We start from the raw sequence: 20730 nt of genomic DNA, 5'->3' as shown, positions 1-20730 counted from the left end.
CATGAGGAATGCAGAGAATGAGATTCCAAAGATAAAAGGATCAAGAGCACAACAGAAGCTGTTAATATTTATTTGAGACAGTGACTTTCACATAATTGAAAACGTATTTTTCTATAAAGTTAGGAATTTTTGCAGTAAGTATGTATTACTTTGGTAATCCAAACAAGAGGGAGGGTTTTTTTTTTTAATTTCCATACATTTTACTGGGAAAAATTATATATGTATTCTATTCCAACTCAAGATCCCCATATTTTTCACATCTGAAGAAACAGAAGGGGGAGGGTTTAAGAGCATATGAGAAGATATCAATGCTCTAATACTGAAGACAGTAACAGATGCAGATATGGATATATAACAATCAAAATTATTTAAATGAGTTATTGAAAATGCCTTATAATCAAAACTCATAAGTTAAGAATAATCGGGGATGCCTTCTTGCAGCACATAAATCTATAACCACTGTGGCATACTTAAGTTTTAACAGAGATTTTTATTTTCTTAGTAACTATAACATTTTGCCAAGTTTTCTCCTAGATTAACAGCTTGGCATAATATGGTAGTTGTTTCACTTTTCTCATAACATTTCATTGTATTTCACTTCCATTTCAAAGTTATTGATTTAGGGGTATGTCCTTCAGTTCTAGAACTGGCAACTACCATTTAAACACTGCAGTAAGACTGTCAGAGATATAAACATAAAAATATAAAAATTACATAATAGTGAATGTAAAATAACAGCATAGTAGTCATCAAAATCACTTGCAGAAACATTTAATGTACAACTCACTGAGGACACAGACCTGTCAGTTTTGGTCTTGATGAAATTTTTCAATTACAGGGTTTTTGCATAAGGGTTGTGCATTATTTCCAATTTTGTACATTTTATTTTCTTTGTAACACACCACTTAAAAACTGGACTTAAATGAGACAGCACTGTAAATCCGGTGGTACAGAGAGGGAGTCCAAACTAGTGTCTCTGGGATGTATTATCTGAGAGAGAGAGACATTCTGTTAGAGAAATAAACATTAGGGAGAAGGATGAAAACCTTGAGAACACTGATAAAGGAAACAGGAAAAGGAACTGACCTCCAATATAAAGGACTGTCAACTGGAATTCAAAACTGTGAAAAATTATGAAGCTGTGCTATAAAATTTGGTCAGCTGTCTTCTAAAGTCCATAGTAAGAACTGAAGTGGAGGTCTGCATTAGGGATATAGAATTATAAGATAGATGGTACCAAAAGTACTGAATTTGAATATGGACTGATAACAGCACTGTATAGATAATAGCATTGTATCAATTTTAAATTTTCTCAGTCTGATAATTGTATACTAGATGTTTTTAGAAATGTTCATATAAAATAAAATAAATTTTTTAAGGAAAATATCCTCGTTCATAGGAGATACGTGCTAAAGCATTTAAGGGTAAAAGATCATGATGTCTGCAATTTGCTCTCAAATGGGTCAGCAAGAATAAAATTAAAAAGTGTGTGTGTATGTGTACAGAGAGCAAGCAAATGTGACAAAATGGCAATTTTACTATCCTTGTAAGTTTCCTGTAGATAAACATTTTTTTCAAAATAACAAATTTTTTACGAGAGAAATTGAAAAAAGGTCCAAAATAACAGTAAAATATAAGTCCTATAAGAAAAGTACAAAGTGCTATAGGCATTCAGAAGGGATTCGTTCGGAGAAAAGATGAGTGAAGACCTCACATGGAAGGTTTCTGAGCTGGGCCATGCAGGATAGGTAAAGTACAGACATTCCAGTTGGAATATATATACCAAACCATTTTCAGCAGCCACTGTTGCAGAGAGGGATTTCACTTTCTTATGTTAAATATCTCCTATTTTTTTTCTGCAAACTTGCCTGTTATGTTTCTATCTCTATTAAAATTACTAGCTCTTTCTCTTATTTTATTAACTTTATTGTGGCATTTTCATTTGTCTAGGTAAAAATCCAATTACCAAGAAAGTTATTAAATAAAGTTAAGACAGAAACATCTGCCTTTGAAGCCTGAAGTTTTGAGTTCTAATCTCAGGTTTTCTACATGATAATAACGTAAGTTTGGGCAGTCCCTGAACTACAGTTTGCTGAATTCTAAAGTTAGTATCAGCTCCAAGTACTAAAGACTAAAATCTGGCTTACCTCATATATATTAGGAGACTATACCAAGAATCCATGGTCCTATAACATCTCAAATAAAATTATGTGTGTGAAGGTGCCCTTTAAAACTATGCAATTTGAAAATAATAAAATTATTTTTATAATCCTTTCCTACGGAACACGTGAACATTTTTTAAGAAAGGAAGAACATAATGTATCAGTTTTAAAAATTAATACCATAAGCCATTATTCCTGGCTGATTCTAGTTCTGGGGCAGTGAAACTTCAAATGAACTTGGGAAAACTGTGCCAGCATGCAAGGACATGCTGAAAGACTAATGAGCTCATGTCAAGAGGACATGGAGGGATCTCTTCAAGAGATCGCCCAAATTTGGAGTAATCTGAGTATCCAAAGAATAATAACTGAAATGGATTGTAAACACTAAATAAAATCCTTCAGTCCATAGTGACATTTTTTTTTAAAGAGCAAGAAAAAGGGGGGAAACTTATCAGTCACTTTTGCAGGGGATCATCGCGCAAACAGAAAATATAAGCTTTACCCTATCTTTCTAGGAGAAACCAAGTTTCATCCCTAGCTGATGGAGATAAGTACTTTTTACAGAAGAATACCAACTAATAAATATAAATGGAATGATAAAATTAGAAGGGAAAATCAACATTTTGAAACCTCTAATGGAATAAGTGATTCAGGCAAGGATCATTAATGGCTGAATCAGGTAAATATGCACTCAATACAAGGTGCTAAAGTACTACCCCCATAGATACTTAATAACTACAAAGAGAAAAATGTAACTATACAAGGAGGACTTGGAGGTCACCACCTTTAAGTAATCACACAACATCACAAGCACAACAACTTGATATTGTGTGCTTCCTGCTGCGAAGCAACATGAAGTGCCATATATCACTATGAAGTCTGCTTACCAAAAATGAGTCTAATCAACCTTGACATCTAACTTCCTGTTATCAGAAATATAAGACTTAGTGGAATGACTTAAACAACATGAACAGGCTACTAAACAAATACACAATGGGTGCTATTCTATAAGACAACTGGCATGGTCTCTATAAAAAGTCAGTCATTTAAAGAGGGGGGAAAAAAAGATGGGGAGGCCATTCCTGTAGATTGTAAGAGAGAAAAGACAATGAACCAGATTTGGTATGTGCCCTCCCGACTCATTCCAATGCCTGCCCCCAGATCTTCACATTTGCTTTCCACCCTGAGCAGCCCTAGCAACACCTTGTGCCTCTGGCCTGCTGTCCACATCTCATCCTCTCACCTCCTCACTTGGGGCTTTCCTGAAAACCACAAAACCAAATAACATATGCCCTGCACCCACAAATCCACAACCCTGAAGTGCAGGGGAATTCTTGCTTACTAGAAGCCAGTAGATAAATTCTTGCCCTTTCCCTCCTTGGATGCAGTATATATGGCTTCTCATGGATGCAATACCCAGGATCCAGCAATCAGTCACACTTAGGGGCAGGAAGCATCCCTGTATTAGTTTTTCCTTATTTCTAGCTTATTCAACTTTTCCCTCACTTGTGCTCCCTAGCAGTGAATGAACTCCCTAAATAAAGTACATAATAGCACCTTAGCCCTCTGCCTCAAGTTCTGTTAATAGGGAAATCCAGATAATAGCAGAGACTTAACGTTCAAACGCAGTACATGAATCTTACCTGGATTCTGACTTTTTAAAAGTCCTAAAAGATAGATCAGAAACGACTGTAAATATGGATTGGAGAGAAGATTTAATAATTATTAACTTTCTTAGGTGTGATAATAGTTCTAAGGTTACACAGGAGAATGTCTGACTATTCTTACTATAGGAGATATGTGCTGAAGTTTTTACAGTTTAAGTGCATGATGTCTGCGCCTGATTTTCAAATTGTTTCCCCAAATACACATATAGAGAAAAGGCAAATACTAAAAAATATTAGTAACTGTTGACTCTATATGGATGTTTGTTGGTCTATTCTTTCAACTTGACTGTACTTGGAAATGTTTTATGATAAAAATAAAAAAATATAATCACCTTTAGCCTATTACTTAACTATAATAATGGAAAGAACCAGTTCTCACTTCATTCGAAAAACATTTACTGAACAACTACTATGTGCAAGTACTAATATATTTCAGTAAATAAGACAGTCCCTAACTTCAGGTACTTACACTCAGGTAGAGAGAGTAAAATACACACAAAATAATGTACATTGGAGCATTTAATTACGACAGTAATGAACACTATCAAGTAGAGGTAGAAAGTGCTATAATAGGAACTCTGGCAATCTGAGAGGTAAAGGAAGCCTTCTATCAGGAAGTGACCTTGTAGTGATCCTTGACTCTCTTGTAGTGATCTCTGACTCTTACAACCCATTTCCAAACTGTCCTCAAATCCTTGAGATCCACATTCAAAATATCTCATAATTGAGCCATTTAGCACCTCCATTATCACTTTGGTTCAAGCCTATATCCATCCTTAACTGGATTACTGAAACAGACTCCTAATAGGTCTCCTGCTTCTACCCTTACTACCGTGTATTTTCAACAAAATAGCCTGAATGATCCTTTTAAAAGTTAGGTTAAATGATGTCACTCCTCTGCTCCAAAACTGCAAAAGCTTCACATGATCTGCCCCTGTCTTACCCTCTGACCTCATCTCCCATTACTCTCTCCCTTTCTCACTCTGCTCTAGCCATACTGGCCATCTTGCTATTTCTCATATATTCTAGCCTTCTTCTTGCCTTAGTCTTTGCAGTGGTTATCCCCCAAATAGCTGCATCAACTTCCAATTCTTTGTACAAGTATCACTTCAACAAGGCCCATCATAAATACCCTACTTAAAACTGCAAAGCACACCCCCCATCTGGCATCCCTGCTCCCCTTAATCTGCTCTACCTTTTTTCCTCTCCCATCACTTATCACCTTCTAACATGCATGATGTTAGATAAATGCATGATATACAATAGGTGCTCAGTATTTGACATTTAAAATAAAATGCTAAAAATGAGCAGGAGTTGGCAAAAGAAATAAGAATCTTCTTGCAGAGGGAACATTATGTGGGGACCCTGAGCTAAGAGGAACCAGTGACCAAAGAAGGAAAGCGCTCTAAAAGATGGCCAAATAACTAAAAGTGGCCAAATAACTCAGGATTTCTGAGTCTCATGAGGGATTTCCTACTTCACTCTGAGAGGAATGGAAAACCAATGAAAGGTAATAACATAATTTGCATTTTATAAAGATAATCTTGGAAGCAAACTGGCCATAAATTCAAAAAGGGAAAGTGTGAATGCAGACAGGCCAAAAATCTAGGCAAAAATTCAGGGTGGTTTAGACTAGAGTGGCAAGAATGGAGACACACTGGAATGCTGATTCATGTGAAATTTTGCAAATTGCAGCACAAATTAGATGTAAACGTGAAAAGCAAAATAAAAGCTTCTGACAAATAATACAGTAGAGTATCTTTATCACCTAGGAGTTGGAAAACACTTCAGTAGGCACAAAAAGCATTAAACATAAATTGGACTATATTAAATTTAAGAAATCTTGATCATTAAAAGACTTCACTAAGAAAAGCATGCTTCAGAGTGGGAGAAAATATACATTACACATATACCTGACAAAAGAATCATATCCAGATAGAGACCTCCTACAAATCAGTAAGATAGAAGATGTAAAGAAACAAAAAAAGTGTTAAAAACTTGGACACTTCAAAAAGATAGCAAAATGAACAATAAACATATGAAATGGTGTTTGTTAATTGTTAATCTTGTTAATGATAAGGAAAGTACAAATACAACAATATGAAGTACCAGTACACACCTAATGGAATGGTTGAAATTATTAATAAAAAGACTGACAATAACAAGTGTTGACAATTATGCGAAACAAATGAAACTTGCATATAGTGGTGGCAATTATAAAAACAGGCATAATCACTCTGCAAAACAGTTTCCATTTTGTTCTAAAACTAAATGTATCATTTTCATAATTGGGTATATACCCAACAGAAATGCGTACACAGGTGCCCAAAAAACATACACACTCAGTTCTGCTATAATGTTGTTCTGAAAATGCAAATTTGTTCCAACACAACTGATATATTAGGAAACAGTATGAACAAAGCACAATTCATGTTTGCTTATGCTCAATCTTATCTATGAGAAACACTAGGTAAGGGCAGAAAACTGAATCCAGAAGAAATGAGCCACATAGGAATACATAAAATGCACATATTTCAGGCTTTAGTTTGAGTGTTACCAGTCACACTCATCCATATCTGGTGTTATAACTTTTCATCCACTTTCAGATAACTCTCCCTGCCAGCACTTCACAGTAACTCACAAGTTGCAACCTGAACACACACTCCCATAGCAAACAAGATTTTTTTCAAGGTAAAATGTCATATTTATTGTAATATTATGCATTTCTTAGTCACTTAACGTGTGAAACTGTGCTGCCATTTTTATTAGGTTCTTACCTTTTTTAAATGTGGCACTCACCAAGTTTTAAGTTTTGAGTCCCCTATTTTCTCAAGACATAAGCCCTGTGGTTTTTACTGCACACCTTTGCACAGTATGATGATTTTTAAGAACTTAAACATTATGCTATGGCAGAAATAACTGTAAAAGAATATTCAAAGCAGCACTAACCCAAAACTGGAAACAAGTCAAATAATCCACCATCAACAGAATGGATAAATATAGTGTGGTGTATCATACAATGGAATATTATACAGCAGTAATAATGAAAAAACTTCAAATCATGGAAGAAATTCACAAATGTAAGAAAAAAGCTAGACACAAGAAGCTAGAGTACATATTGTATTAATGTGTTAATATAGTTTTAAAAGAGGCAAAAAACACCAACACAATGGTGTTAGAAATCAGGATGGTCCTTTGAGGAAAAGGGATTAGGTAGTGAATAGGAAAGGTACAAGGGAGATTTTGGGGGTACTGGTATATATTTTTTTAATTGAGATTTAATGGACATACCATAAAATTCACCAAATTTTACAGTGTACTATTCACTGGTTTTTAGTATATTCACAGAGTTGTGCAACGATCATCACAATCTAATTACAGAATCTGTTAGCAGTCATTTCATTTTTTTCCCATGGCCTGATGTATTCACAATGCAGTAATTCATCAAGCTGTATATTTATGATTTGTGGACCTTTATATATGAATATTACAAAGAACTTCAATAAATTTTTTTAAGTTAGTATTTAGAGGACTTCAGATTAAACCTAGCAGGCTGAATATACACTTCAACTCTGTCTCCTAACTCTACTTAAATTAAAGCAGATGGATTACTTTAAAGCATTAAATACAAGGTCAAAGAGAAGGGGAAAAGAAATATCCTCCCTATACCACTGAGATAATTTCCCTCCCATAAAGATGAACTCAGAAGGAGTTCCATCAGTCCCCATCTAATACAGGAGACCTAGAGATAGCAGGGACAACTGAAAACGTGAGTACGTTACTGAAAGTGGGTATTCCTCTTAACCTACCTAAATTAATACTTTCTTTTTTCACAGAATCATACTATATCTTCTGATCTGCAACCTGCTTTCAATCATTTAATAACATATAGTAGATACAGAGACTATATTTTTATGCCTGCTATTTTATATTACATTAAGTGGCTGTATGATAGTATGTTTACCCAGTTTCTTACTGATAATCATTTAGATTGTTTTGGTTTTTATTAATATTACAAATAATACTGCAATGAGCAGGCATATATTTTTTAGTATATATTAATAATTTTTGAGAGTACATCTGTGACATATACTGCATCAAAGGATATGACTATATACTGTCAGGCTGTCTTTCAAAACTGCTGCACCACTGTATTCTCCTACCAACAGAATAAGAGTTTCTGCTTCCTCACATTTAATTAATTTTTGACAATCAAGTTAGTTAAAAATATTCTCACTGTCAATTTAATTTGCATTTTTTAAGTTACATTGAACATCTCTTCATAGGCTTATTGGCCCATTTGTATTTCTTTTTCTCCAAACTGCCCGTTCATGTCCTTTGGTCACTTCCCTATTGAATTTGGCTTTTTCCTTCTTATTGATCGGTAAGAGGTTTCTTGAGTTAAAAGGGTTAGAAATTAGTTCCTTTTCATAAATGTGACAAAATTTTTTCCCAGTGTAACATTTCTTATTTGTTCATTGTATCTTTTAAGATACAGATATTCTATAATCAAAGTTCAAACAATCAAACTTTGTAAAATCCACAAAGAAATTCTACAGTCAGTATTCTTAACCTTTTCTTTGAATTTTTCAAGGTTTTCTTTGTTGTGCTTAGAAAAGCTTTCCCTCTATCCAAAAAAGACTGAAAAGTTTATTTTTATGGTTTCATTTTTTTTAACCTTTTGATCCATTTGAAACATACTGTATCATCAGGAATAGGACTGCCACAGATTAAATGTTTGTGCCCCCCTCCAAATTCACAGGTTGAAATTCTAACCCCCAACGTGACAGTATTGGAGTGGCCAAAAAGTTCCTTCGGTTTTAAGTAAAAATAAAAGACTTATTTTTCATTTTCACCAAGAATTTTACTGAACAATGTACTCACTGTTTTGTTCCACTACCTTCTGCCATTTTTCAGGCAACTTCATAATTCCATCTTCCCAAAACTTTTTATCTTTTTGAGCAAAGAACTCTTCCAGGTGCCTTTTACAGTCTTCCAGGGAACTGAAATTTTTTCCATTAAGAGAATTTTGTAAAGACCAAAATAAATGGAAATCCTAAGGTACAATGCCTGGTGAATACGGCAGATGAATTAGAACTTCCCAGCCAAGCTGTAACAGTTTTTGCCTGGTCATCAAAGAAACATGTGGTCTTGCGTCACCCTGATGGAAGATTATGCGTTTTCTGTTGACTAATTCCGGAAGCTTTTCATCGAGTGCTGCTTTCAGTTGGTCTAATTGGGAGCAGTACTTGTTGGAATTAAACGTTTGGTTTTCCGGAAGGACCTCATAATAGAGGACTCCCTTCCAATCCCACCATATACACAACATCACCTCCTTTGCATGAAGACCGGCCTTTGGTGTGGTTGGTGGTGGTTCATTTTGCTTGCCCCACCATCTCTTCCGTTCCACATTATTATTGTACAGTATCCACTTTTCATTGCCCGTCACAATTTGTTTTAAAAACGGAACATTTCGTTACGTTTAAATAGAGAATCACATGCAGGAACACTGTTAAAAAGGCTTTTTTCACTTAACTTACGTGCAACCCAAACATCAAAGCAATGAGCATAACCAGGCTGGTGCAAATGATTTTCAATGCTTGATTTGTATATTTTGAGTATGTCAGCTATCTCCCGTGTGGTATAATGTTGATTGTTCTCACTTAATTTCTCAATTTGATGGCTATCAACTTCAACTAGTCTACCCAACTGTGGAGAACTGTCCAGTGAGAAATCTCTAGCACAGAACTTTGAAAACCACTTTTGACACATTCGATTAGTCACAGCACCTTCTCCATACACTGCACAAATCTTTTTTTGCGCTTCAGTTGTGTTTTTACCTTTCTTGAAATAATAAAGCATAATATGCCAAAAATGTTGTTTTCTTCCATCTTCAATATTAAAATGGCAACACAAAAATTCACCAGTTCTGGTAAGTTTTTTTTTTAAATGTACGCTGATTTGACAGCTGTCACAATACAATCTAACAAAATTTTTTTCAAATGAAGTTAAAGACAACTAAGCACTAATAGAGCCATCTTACAGAAAAAACCGAGTGAACTTTTTGGCCAACCCAATATTAAGAAATGGGGCCTTTGGGAGGTGATTAGGTCTTGAGAGTGGAGCTTTTGTGAATGGCATTAATGCCTTTATAAAAGAGACCCCAGAAAGCTTCCTCACACCTTCCTCAACGATAAGGACATAGCAAGAAGATGGCCATCAATGAACCAGGAAGTGAGATCTCACTAGACAGTGAATCTATTAGTGGCCTGATCTTAGACTTCCCAGCCTCTAGAACTGTGGGGAATAAATCTGTGTTGTTTATAAGCCACTTAGTCTATGGTATTCTGTTATAGCAGCCCCAAAGAACTAAGATAGAATAGTACATCCTTCTTTGTTGGAATTTCTCCTTAAATCAAACAATTTCTTCTACTCTTGCTTTTACTTCCTTTCATATATTCTTCTTTACAATCTCTAAAAGTAATTGTTCTTATTTTAGAATAGATTTGTTTTTATAAAAATGACACATGCTCATTATTTTAAAAAAGTAACAGAAAAGTACTAAAAAAAATTGAAATCCCCATTACCCACAATCATTAATATTAAGCAAACATATGCAAACATCTCACGAGACATATGTTCAAAGTAAAAGACATACCAAAACCAAAAAAAGTTATAACTAAATGGAATACTAATTATGTCACTTTAAAAATAAATGGTATTGGGCTTCCCTGGTGGCGCAGTGATTGAGAGTCCACCTGTCGATGCAGGGGACACAGGTTCATGCCCCGGTCCAGGAAGATCCCACATGCCGCGGAGAGGCTGGGCCCGTGAGCCACGGCCACCGAGCCTGCGCGTCCAGAGCCTGTGCTCCGCAATGGGAGAGGCCACAACAGTGAGAGGCCCGCGTACCACAAAAAAAAAAAAAGGTATTAATTTTCATTTTACTACACCAGAAGAAATAGAAGAAACACAGGCACAAGGCCATATATTAACTGACAAATGGGAATCTGGCAAGAGTTAGATCAGTTACCAACTGTTAAAAAAAAAAGAAGACAAGAAAGAAAAGTGGATAGATGCTTTACAAGACAAAGATTTTTACTTTAAGAGAATAAGAGAGGCAAGCCCTGGTGGAAATTGATCAATCTCAAATAATTTTTGCAAAAATAACTCTCTTTTAAGATAGTCCTGCAAAAGTGAACATAAGGTGAAAGAGGCAAGATCATGTTGTGTGCAATTTTGTCAGAAAAAGATTACCTTACTTTTTTTTTTTTTTAAACATTTATTTTCTCCCACTCTGTGGCGTCCTGTTAATTTTCATACCTATGTCTGTTGCTTAACTTTTTTTTTTTAAGTAGTTATGTATCCAGTATTTTATTTATTTATTTTTGGCTGTGTTGGGTCTTCAATTCTGTGCGAGGGCTTTCTCTAGTTGCGGCAAGCGGGGGCCACTCTTCATCGCGGTGCGCGGGCCTCTCACTATTGCGGCCTCTTGTTGTGGAGCACAGGCTCCAGACGCGCAGGCTCAGTAGCTGTGGCTCAGGGGCCTGGTTGCTCCGCGGCATGTGGGAATCTTCCCAGACCAGGGCTCGAACCAGTGCCCCCTGCATTGGCAGGCAGATTCTCAACCACTGCGCCACCAGGGAAGCCCTACCTTACTTTTTAATCCAAAAATTAGTGCACAGTGTAATAATAATCTAATTTTTTTGTACAAGACAAAATATTTTCATGATTTTAATTTTTTTCAAGTTATAGTCCAATAAAAACTTTTTCTGCATTTGTTTTGAGTCAGTGGATTCTCTTCAACTGTAAAACACTTGAGGTGAATTAAATTATCCAACTCTCTTTTCAGTCCCAAACACTGTGCCCCTAAGAGTTTAAAGTAGGAATTGAAATGAGAGATCAAGTTAAAGGTCACTTAGCCAAGTTTTCTGTCCAAATGAAGCATAAATGAATGGGTAATAGGGGAACATACTTTCCTTCTTTCCCTCAAAAGAAATCAAATCTCCAAATATTCCAAGCTTTTTTTTTAAGTCTTATGACTGTCATCCACCAGTGTGTTTCAAAACGACTTGCATTTTCAGACTAACACCTTCAGGGTATCCTGTCCTCTCTGAAAAACAGTACTTCCCTTTAACTGACCTTAGCTCACAGATTTTTCTGTTTTTAAAAATCTAGGACTTGGGCTTCCCTGGTGGCGCAGTGGTAGAGAGTCCGCCTGCCAATGCAGGGGACACGGGTTCGTGCCCCGGTCCAGGAAGATCCCACGTGCCGTGGAGCGGCTGGGCCCGTGAGCCATGGCTGCTGAGCCTGCGTGTCCAGAGCCTGTGCTCCGCAACGGGAGAGGCCACAACAGTGAGAGGCCCACGTACCGCAAAAAAAAATAAAATAAATAAATAAAAATAAAAATAAATAAATAAATAAAAATCTGGGACTTGATGGATATATCCCCATGTTCCCCTTACTAAGTCCACCCATGAATGGGTACAGATTTCAAACATTACTACAGCATCTTCCATGCACCAAGCCCTAAACAACATTTTGTAACCACACTCCCTTCTCCTCCACATTCCTAATTAATAAGATCTGATATTTCAGTCTGAAAGGCCTTATTCTCCTCTTAATTTTAGATACCTTTATTATGTCCATAATACACCTTTCAGGACATGTAGAAACCAGCAATGCAGAAAGCATTCTAGGTATCAGTGCCTCATAATTTTATAAAAGTTGAAATGTTTCCAATACCATTCTTAACGGAATTCAATGCACACTGATCTTTCAGACTGAAATCTATACGGAAATTAACTTGCAGCTTGCAGAACTGTCCACTTATTTAACCTTAATGAACATTTACTGGTTACACTGAGCAGGCCATTATCTAAACAATCACCTATAAAAACAGACAAATCAACTTCAATAACTCTATGCTTTCTAATCATAGTTGAGCATCATAAATCAGACAATAGAAAAATAATTAAGTTATTAAATAAGAAGCCAATTCCCTTAAAATTTAACATGTTTCTTAAATTTTTTTAACCTAGGACCACAATAAATGTGAAATATAAACTGTATTACTGATTAACATTTTAAAAATCTATCTGAAATGGACTAACATAAGTGCAAATGATATCAATTAAAGGGAATGGAAACTTAAACTATCTAAGAGAAAACGACGAAAATAAGAGAAGAGAAAAATAAAGATACATAGGCAATACAACACTACATTCTCTAACCAAAGAGAAAAATACAAGGACATACTATGATTAGTAAAGAGAACTGTGAAATGGGTATTAAGATGCCTAAAATCCAAAGGTAAACTTGCCCAAATTAGCCAAATAAGCTGGGTCAAGTCATTCCTTTTCTTCTGGATCTCAGTTTCCTCATCTTTAAGATGAAGGGGAGGGATCAGATGTTCTCTGATTCTTCCTGCTCTAAAATTCTATAGCTCTGTTATTTAATATAAGAGAAAACTGAGAATCTGTTTCATTACCAAACGGCTGTCTGGTTGCTGCCTACCACTACTTTTCCCTGATTCAATTTTCCAGGCACTTCTCCAGCAGTAAGATACTAGAATCAAAGTCAGTCAGACAACCACCTTCAAATGACTAATGTTCCTCAGACAGAATCCTCATTACAAAATGCTTCATATCTCTGTTATGTCATATCTACCAGCAACAGTAGATCACAACAAAAAAAGAACATGACTAAAACAGTTATGAAAACTCAAAGAAATAAGAGTTTTAGCTACAAAAAAAAATAGAGAAACCAATGCTGTCCTTAAGATTTCTTTATCAGTCTCTAGTGAGATTTAACAATGCAATCCTTCAAGCCAATAAGGGAAAAATGCAGCAACTGCTTTCTGAGAAAAAATACCAGAGCAAAACCATCTTTTCAAAGTAGTTTCCATCTAATTATTGCACAGATGGGGCCTCACTAAGGTCTACCTTAGTGGTAAGGTTTACCATGTAAAGTAATTTTTAATAAAGTAATATACTTTAAGTAATATTAATAAGCCTGAAGCATTGATAATACTAAGTAAGACTAAAGTAATACTTTAATAGTCAAGTATTTCAGACCTTGAACCATTCACAACATTTTAAGACAGGGGTACCAGAAATTCTGAGCTTATCCTTTCAAAAGTATTTTTAATCCCATCCTTTTTATTCTATTATAAATGATACTTCCACAAAATATCCACTTTAATAAAATGAGAAAACTTAGGAGCCCCAATTAATTTATCACTGAAAAATAGCTTAAGGAAAAGTTTTTTTATCTTACCTCTACACTAGGGCTAAGGCTACTTGGTAGTGTTTCTGAAGTCACAGTAGTGCTTGGAAGGCTGGAAATTTCCCAAGTATTCACAGGCTGTATTGGTTCAGACTGCTTTGAACGATCTATACATTTTGGATTATCCAGTAAGGTCACTTCATAAAATTCTTGAATATCTAGATGTGAGGAAAGGAAAAGAAAAATTCAAAAGTATTTATATTTTCTAATTAAACTATGCATTGCTGAAACAACATAACTCAAAAGCAAAATTTTTACTCTAGATTAGTAAAATAAATCCAATCTTATAATGTACTTATACAGTGAATATTTTCTCATTTTATTATGTCACAGTCACATCAGAACCTGCAGGGCACAGTGTAAAAGTCATAGGCTTTTTATAGTTTGAAGTCTGTGCTGAGTTCAAATCCCTATTCCATCATCAATTAGCTACATGCATAGGCAAGTTACTTAATCTCTGATAACTTGCTTCTTATCATTGTGAATTGTTTCAAGTATTCAGTGCAATACATGTAAAGTGCACACTGGCACACACTCGGCTCCTAACAGACAGTAGTTAATACCATTATTGTGAATTCTGCAGACATAAGTCATCACTGATATTTTATATTTTTGTATCACCAATATCCAGGCTGGGAATGTAAACCCCTCAAGTGGTTTCAACTGGCCTTGTAACCAAAGTAAAACAAAAGAAGAATAATACATTAAAATAAAATAAAAGAACTAGGAAGTATTTTTTAGATAGCCTTGAATTTGAATATTTGAAATAGTAAGTTAAAATATTTTGTTATTTTAGAAATAATCAGTTAAAAGTATGACAAAACTCTGCAAGAAATGATAAATGTACTTATAGCAACACAGGATAATTTGGAAGATCAAGTTACTCTGCTATCAGCTGGAATTATATGAACTTAGTATATTAACACTGGTTATTCATGCTGCTCAGAAGCTCTGAGTGGTAGTTATGTCACGTTTAAGTACACCACTACTAGTTTTTTATTCACCTCCTGGTATAATTTTGAGTTGATTTTTTTTAAAGGAGGGAAATTATTATTTAGCAGTAAAGATGGGGTATTATCTTGTATAGAATCAAATAAAGCTGTAAATAATACTTAGAAAGAATAACTTATTTCTTGTTTTCTCAATATGATGAAAAGATTAGTATCTCCCTTAAAAAACAACATCAGGGGCTTCCCTAGTGGTGCAGTGGTTGAGAGTCCGCCTGCCGATGCAGGGGACACGGGTTCGTGCCCCGGTCCGGGAAGATCCCACATGCCGTGGAGCGGCTGGGCCCATGAGCCATGGCCGCTGAGCCTGCACGTCCGGAGCCTGTGCTCCGCAACGGGAGAGGCCACAACAGTGAGAGGCCCACGTACCGCAAAAAAAAAAAAAAAAAATCAGAAGATACTAGAGACAAAGTAACTCCCTGTTTAGTTTTGATAACCAGTGGAATTGTAGAACTTTCTAGATAAGGAGCTAATAAAAACTCAGGTCTGACAGTGAGAATAATATCGACCTACTTCACAGGATGTTAATATTGCTGCAGAAAATTGTATGTGAAAGCATTTTATAAACCATGAATCACTATATAAAACTGTTCACATAACCATCATGGAAAAAATTAAAAACTCAAATTCAGAGCATTAGCTACAAATGGCTGTTACCAAACAAAAATTGTTTAATCTGAACCTAAGTCAAGTCTTTAGAATCAACTTCTAGTTCAGAGGGAATACAGGGGACAAAGAAACAAGTTAAATGACACCAGAAAAGCAATCAATAAAACTGATTCAGAGGGAGACATTCTACAAGACAACTGGCCAGGTATCTTTAGAAAGCAATGTCACGAAAGGGAAAATAAATTGTTTGAAAGTAAGAATTTCTGTATAAAGGAAACAAAAAAGACACACCAACTAACTGCAATGTCAGAGCCTTAACTGGTGTGTGTGTGTGTGTTTGGGGAAGGCTGGGGAGGGGGGATGAACTATAAAAGACATTGTGACAAGAACAGGGAAACTCAAATACAGACTATTTTCCAGAAGATATTAGGGAAAAAAAATTTTTTCTAGAAGATATATATGTGTGTGAGAGTATGTATATATTTATGTAGCAGGACATGTATGTCTATATATGTAAGAGGTATAGTTTTTATATATGTAGGAGATAAATATTTGTAGATCTATCTCCCTACCTGTCTATAGAGATCTCTTACCCCCCCCAAAACAAACAAACAAAAAACAGAGCTCCTAATACAGTATTATGCCTCCCAAGAGCACTAAATGAGTGATCAATTGGCTAGTTACCAGTCTCAATATAAATAGCCCACATCACTACATAAAATTTTTATTATCCAATACTGTAAGTCAAGTTTCAAATCTTAAATTTCTATGTGACCTTTCATTCTATAATTAACTAGCAGAAATACTGATATATTGTCCTTTAATAACATCTCTTAAAATTTTAGGCCAGTGCTGTCCAAAATAACTATCTGCAGTGACAAATGTTCTATAGCTATACTGTCCAATATGGTAGCCACTAGCTATATATGGCTCTTGAGCATTTAAAATGTGACTAGTGTGACTGAGGAACTGAATTTATAATTTTATTTAGGTTTAATTAATTTAGGTACCCACATATGGCTAATGGCTATGGTAGAGGACAACAGAGATCTAGACTAAAATAATTCAGAGTTAACACTTTACTATCTAGTGTGGTCAAGGAATAAAGTGTTCCCTAGACTTTATTATGAATTTTTCAAAAGTTCACTTGCAACTTGCTACTATCAATTGAAATACCTCATTTCTAGGTCTTACATTAATCTATCAAACAGTCCTTTCTAATTTGCTGTAGCTGAGCTCCTATGGACTAGAGAACCAAATATCCACATTATTAACTATATCACATTTAAGAAAAAACAAGCTGAGTTAACACCCACTAGGATGGTTATTATCAACAAAACAGTAAATAACAAGTGTCGATAAGGATATGGAGAAATTAAACCCTCGTGCATTGCTGGTAGGAATATAAAATGATGCAGCCACTGTGGAAAACAGTATGGTGGTTTCTCAAAATATTAAAACACAGACTCACCATTTGATAAAGCAATTCCACTTCTGGGTATATTCCCAAAAGAACTGAAAGTAAGGACTCAAATAGATATTTATATACCCATGTCCATAGCAGCATTATTCACAATATCCAAAAGGTGAAAACAACCCAAATGTTCATCAGCAGATGAGTGGTTAATAAACAAAATGTGGTATATACAAACAATGTAATATTATTCAGCCTTTAAAAGCAATGAAATTCTGATACAATCTACAACATGGATGGATGAATCTTGAAGACACAATGCTAAGTGGAGTAAGCCAAACACAAAAAGACAAATATTGTATGATTCCACCTATATGAGGTACCTATAATAGTCAAATTCATAGAGACAGAAAGAGAAGTTATTCCCAGGGACTGGGATAAGAAGAGAAGAGGGAGTTACTGTTTAATGGGTAAAGAAATCCAATTTGAGATGGTGAAAAAGTTCCAGAGATGAATAGTGGTGATAGCTACTGAACGTAAATGTACTTAATGCCACTGAACTGCACACTTATTTTAAAAATGGTAAATTTTATGCTATATATATTTTATCACAATTTTAAAAATGAGCTGAATTGAGAGTCTAGGGGAGTTTAAATGAGTAAAGTGCATGGGATACAATATGTGGGTTTTATAGTATTTTAGTTATTTAGATATCTGTTTCTTACTAGGGTCAGGATAACTGATATTGCCAGATAAGACCCAACTTAAAAAGAGATTAGTTACCATACTTGGCTAACTAAAACCATAAGCAAAAGTACTGAAATATTTGTTAACATATGTACAGTGTGGTGACATTTCTGATGACAGTCTGTCACAGTAGTTATCATTTTCCTTAAAAAAATGTATTTATATACACACACACACACCTTTAATCTTGACCCATATTCCATCTTGACTAACATTCCAAAGTTTATACACTTTATTTCATTTGTCCACCACATTTCTTCATCTTTAGGGTTTCCCGAGACAATGGAGGTGAGCAACATAATAACACTCCTTCAGAAACTATTTCTCAATTACAATTCCTTCAGTTGTATCAGTGAAGCTTTTTCAAAGGTGCACCCAATCAAAAAAGGCACCCTCTGGAAAAACTGCACACACACGATTGAGCTTTTCTTAGTAGTCCCAAGTATTAATATTTTATATTTCCCATGCAGTCCCTGTTCTTTATAGTTAATCAACATTTTATATGTCAGAAGAGAATTATTATAACTGTTCATAACTATGAAGATTTAGAAAAAAAGGTTAGATTATCATTATGACAAGATTAGCATTTCTACAAAGTAACATTCTAGAATTCAAAACATTATCTTCTATTTTTTCTTTAGTTTTCTAAACTCAGGAGTATAACATGGAGTACCATAAAATATCTAGTCTAAAGTAAAACAGAAGTTACTACTGAAATATAAGACAAAAACAAACATGGTAAATTCTAGTATAATCCCAATCTCTCCTATTTCCTAGAAGTCTATTCAACATGCCAATGTCTGAAAATCCAAGTTATTCTCAAAAGACCAATTTCATGAAAATAAAGAATTAAATTAATGAGCTTACTCTGAACACTTAAGACATTCAGCCAATAAATATTAGTGGAGTGAGGGACTTCCCGGTGGCACAGTGGTCAAGAATCCACCTGCCAATGCAGGGGACATGGGTTCGACCCCAGGTCCAGGAAGATCCCACATGCCGCGGAGAAACTAAGCCCATGAGCCACAACTACTGAGCCTGTGCTCTAGAACCCACAAGCCGCAACTACTGAGCCCGCGTGCCACAACTACTGAAGCCCGCATACCTAGAGCCTGTGGCTCTGCCAACAAGAGAAGCCACCGCAATGAAAGGCCTGCGCACAACAAAGAGTAGCCCCCGCTCGCTGCAACTAGAGAGAAGCCCATGAGCAGCAACAAAGACCCAACGCAGCCAAAAATAAATTAATTAATTTAAAAATATATATATTAATGGAGTGAATACCTTCTGGAAGAGAAGTAAGAGAATTAAAATATGAGATACAACCATAATGTCTTCGAGAGATTGAAATAACTGAGGAAAAAAATTATACAACACCTGAAGTTTTCCAATTTAAAGCACCTAAAAAGGCAGAATTCTATAAAAGTTTGATAGCTATATTTTAAATCTTAGTAAATCAAAGTGTAAAGAAAATGAGAGAATGCAGTTGTAGTTAAATGATTGCCATTAAATAGACAAGAGTGATCCCATACTCATCCAAAAATACATACAGCTCACCCAGATATATACCAGACATATAATTTAAATGTCTAATATATTTTTATCACCCTGAAAAAAATTATTTACTTAGAAAATAATGATGCATTAAAGCAAGCAAGAAGAGAAAACAAGAAAATGCAGGAATGTTAAAACATGCGTTAGAGGGAAACTACCCTTTAGTTGACTCCCAGTTGAAAATATTAATTTTGTCGAGCCTACAGATCAGTATTATCACAGTCTATTCCTCACTTTCCATTTATAGTCTGCAAGTGCTTTCACTGTTTTGGACTAAGTTGGGTCCCCACAAGTGCAGTTCCTGAACAAAGATCTAAATTATAAGGTCACAAAGCTATAACACGTACAATAGAAAAATTCTCAAAAATTAAACTTAAACACAACTAATTAGTCCAACAGAACTGAGGAGAATCATTCCTATCTATTACAAAAATTTTTTTATTTGGAAATCTCTAAGATTACATGTATTTCATAAGTCTCCAAATCTAAGTAAAAATTTCTTTATTATTTTCTTGCTAAAATTCAAAGTTTGCAAACACTAGGAGTAAGGGAAGTACAGAATTCCAGAAATTCCCTCAAAGGAAGTTGAGAAAAGTTTTTTAGCTTTTAGTGATAACTTACATCATCCTAAACAGAGAAACTCACAAACCATAAAACATTTCTCAAACTAAAGAAATAAGGCAGTACTAACTCAGGATCAGAATAGGAAGTCTAAACACAGGCTCAAGAATGTGTAATAATTTAATATAGGTAGTATCTCTAATCTATGAGTAATATTTTAGTTAATGGAAAAAATATTAAGACCTTAACAGACACCTCAGCAAAGAAGATATACAGACAGCCAATAAGCATATGAAAAGATGCTCCACCATATATCATCAGGGAAATGCACATTAAAACAAAAAGATACCACTATACATCTATTAGAAAGGCCAAAATACAGAACACTGACAACAAATGCTGGCAAAAATATGAAACAATGGGAACTCTCATTCACTGCTGGTGGAGATGCAAAATGATACAGCCACTTTGGAAAGCTATTTAGTGGTTTCTTACAAAACTAAACATACTCTTATCATACAATCCAGCAATCATGTTCCTCAGTATTTACCCAAATGAGTTGAAAACTTATGTCCACACAAAAACCTGCACACAGATGTTTACAGGAGCTTTATTCATAACTGCCAAAAGTTGGAAGCAACCCAGATATTCGATAGGAAAATGAATAAACTGCAGTACATCCAGACAACAGAATATTATTCACATTTAAAAACAAAAACAAAAAT

At 35.1% G+C, this 20730-nt stretch overlaps 1 protein-coding gene across 9 annotated transcripts in view; it reads right to left on the bottom strand.

Moving 5' to 3' along the window:
* DLG1 (discs large MAGUK scaffold protein 1) overlaps positions 1 to 20730 on the bottom strand; it is a 295589-nt gene that overhangs the window by 261345 nt on the left and 13514 nt on the right. For all 9 annotated transcript variants that reach the window (XM_060099334.1, XM_060099338.1, XM_060099339.1 and 6 more), the window contains exon 4: positions 14108 to 14274. In XM_060099334.1, coding sequence (XP_059955317.1) covers positions 14108 to 14274 — 167 coding nt within the window. The remainder of the gene's footprint in view (positions 1 to 14107; positions 14275 to 20730) is intronic.

Source organism: Mesoplodon densirostris, chromosome 5 (genome assembly GCF_025265405.1).
Source record: "Mesoplodon densirostris isolate mMesDen1 chromosome 5, mMesDen1 primary haplotype, whole genome shotgun sequence".
In the NCBI taxonomy this organism is placed as follows: Eukaryota; Metazoa; Chordata; class Mammalia; order Artiodactyla; family Ziphiidae; genus Mesoplodon; species Mesoplodon densirostris.
This window is presented reverse-complemented; position numbering and strand designations above follow the sequence as displayed.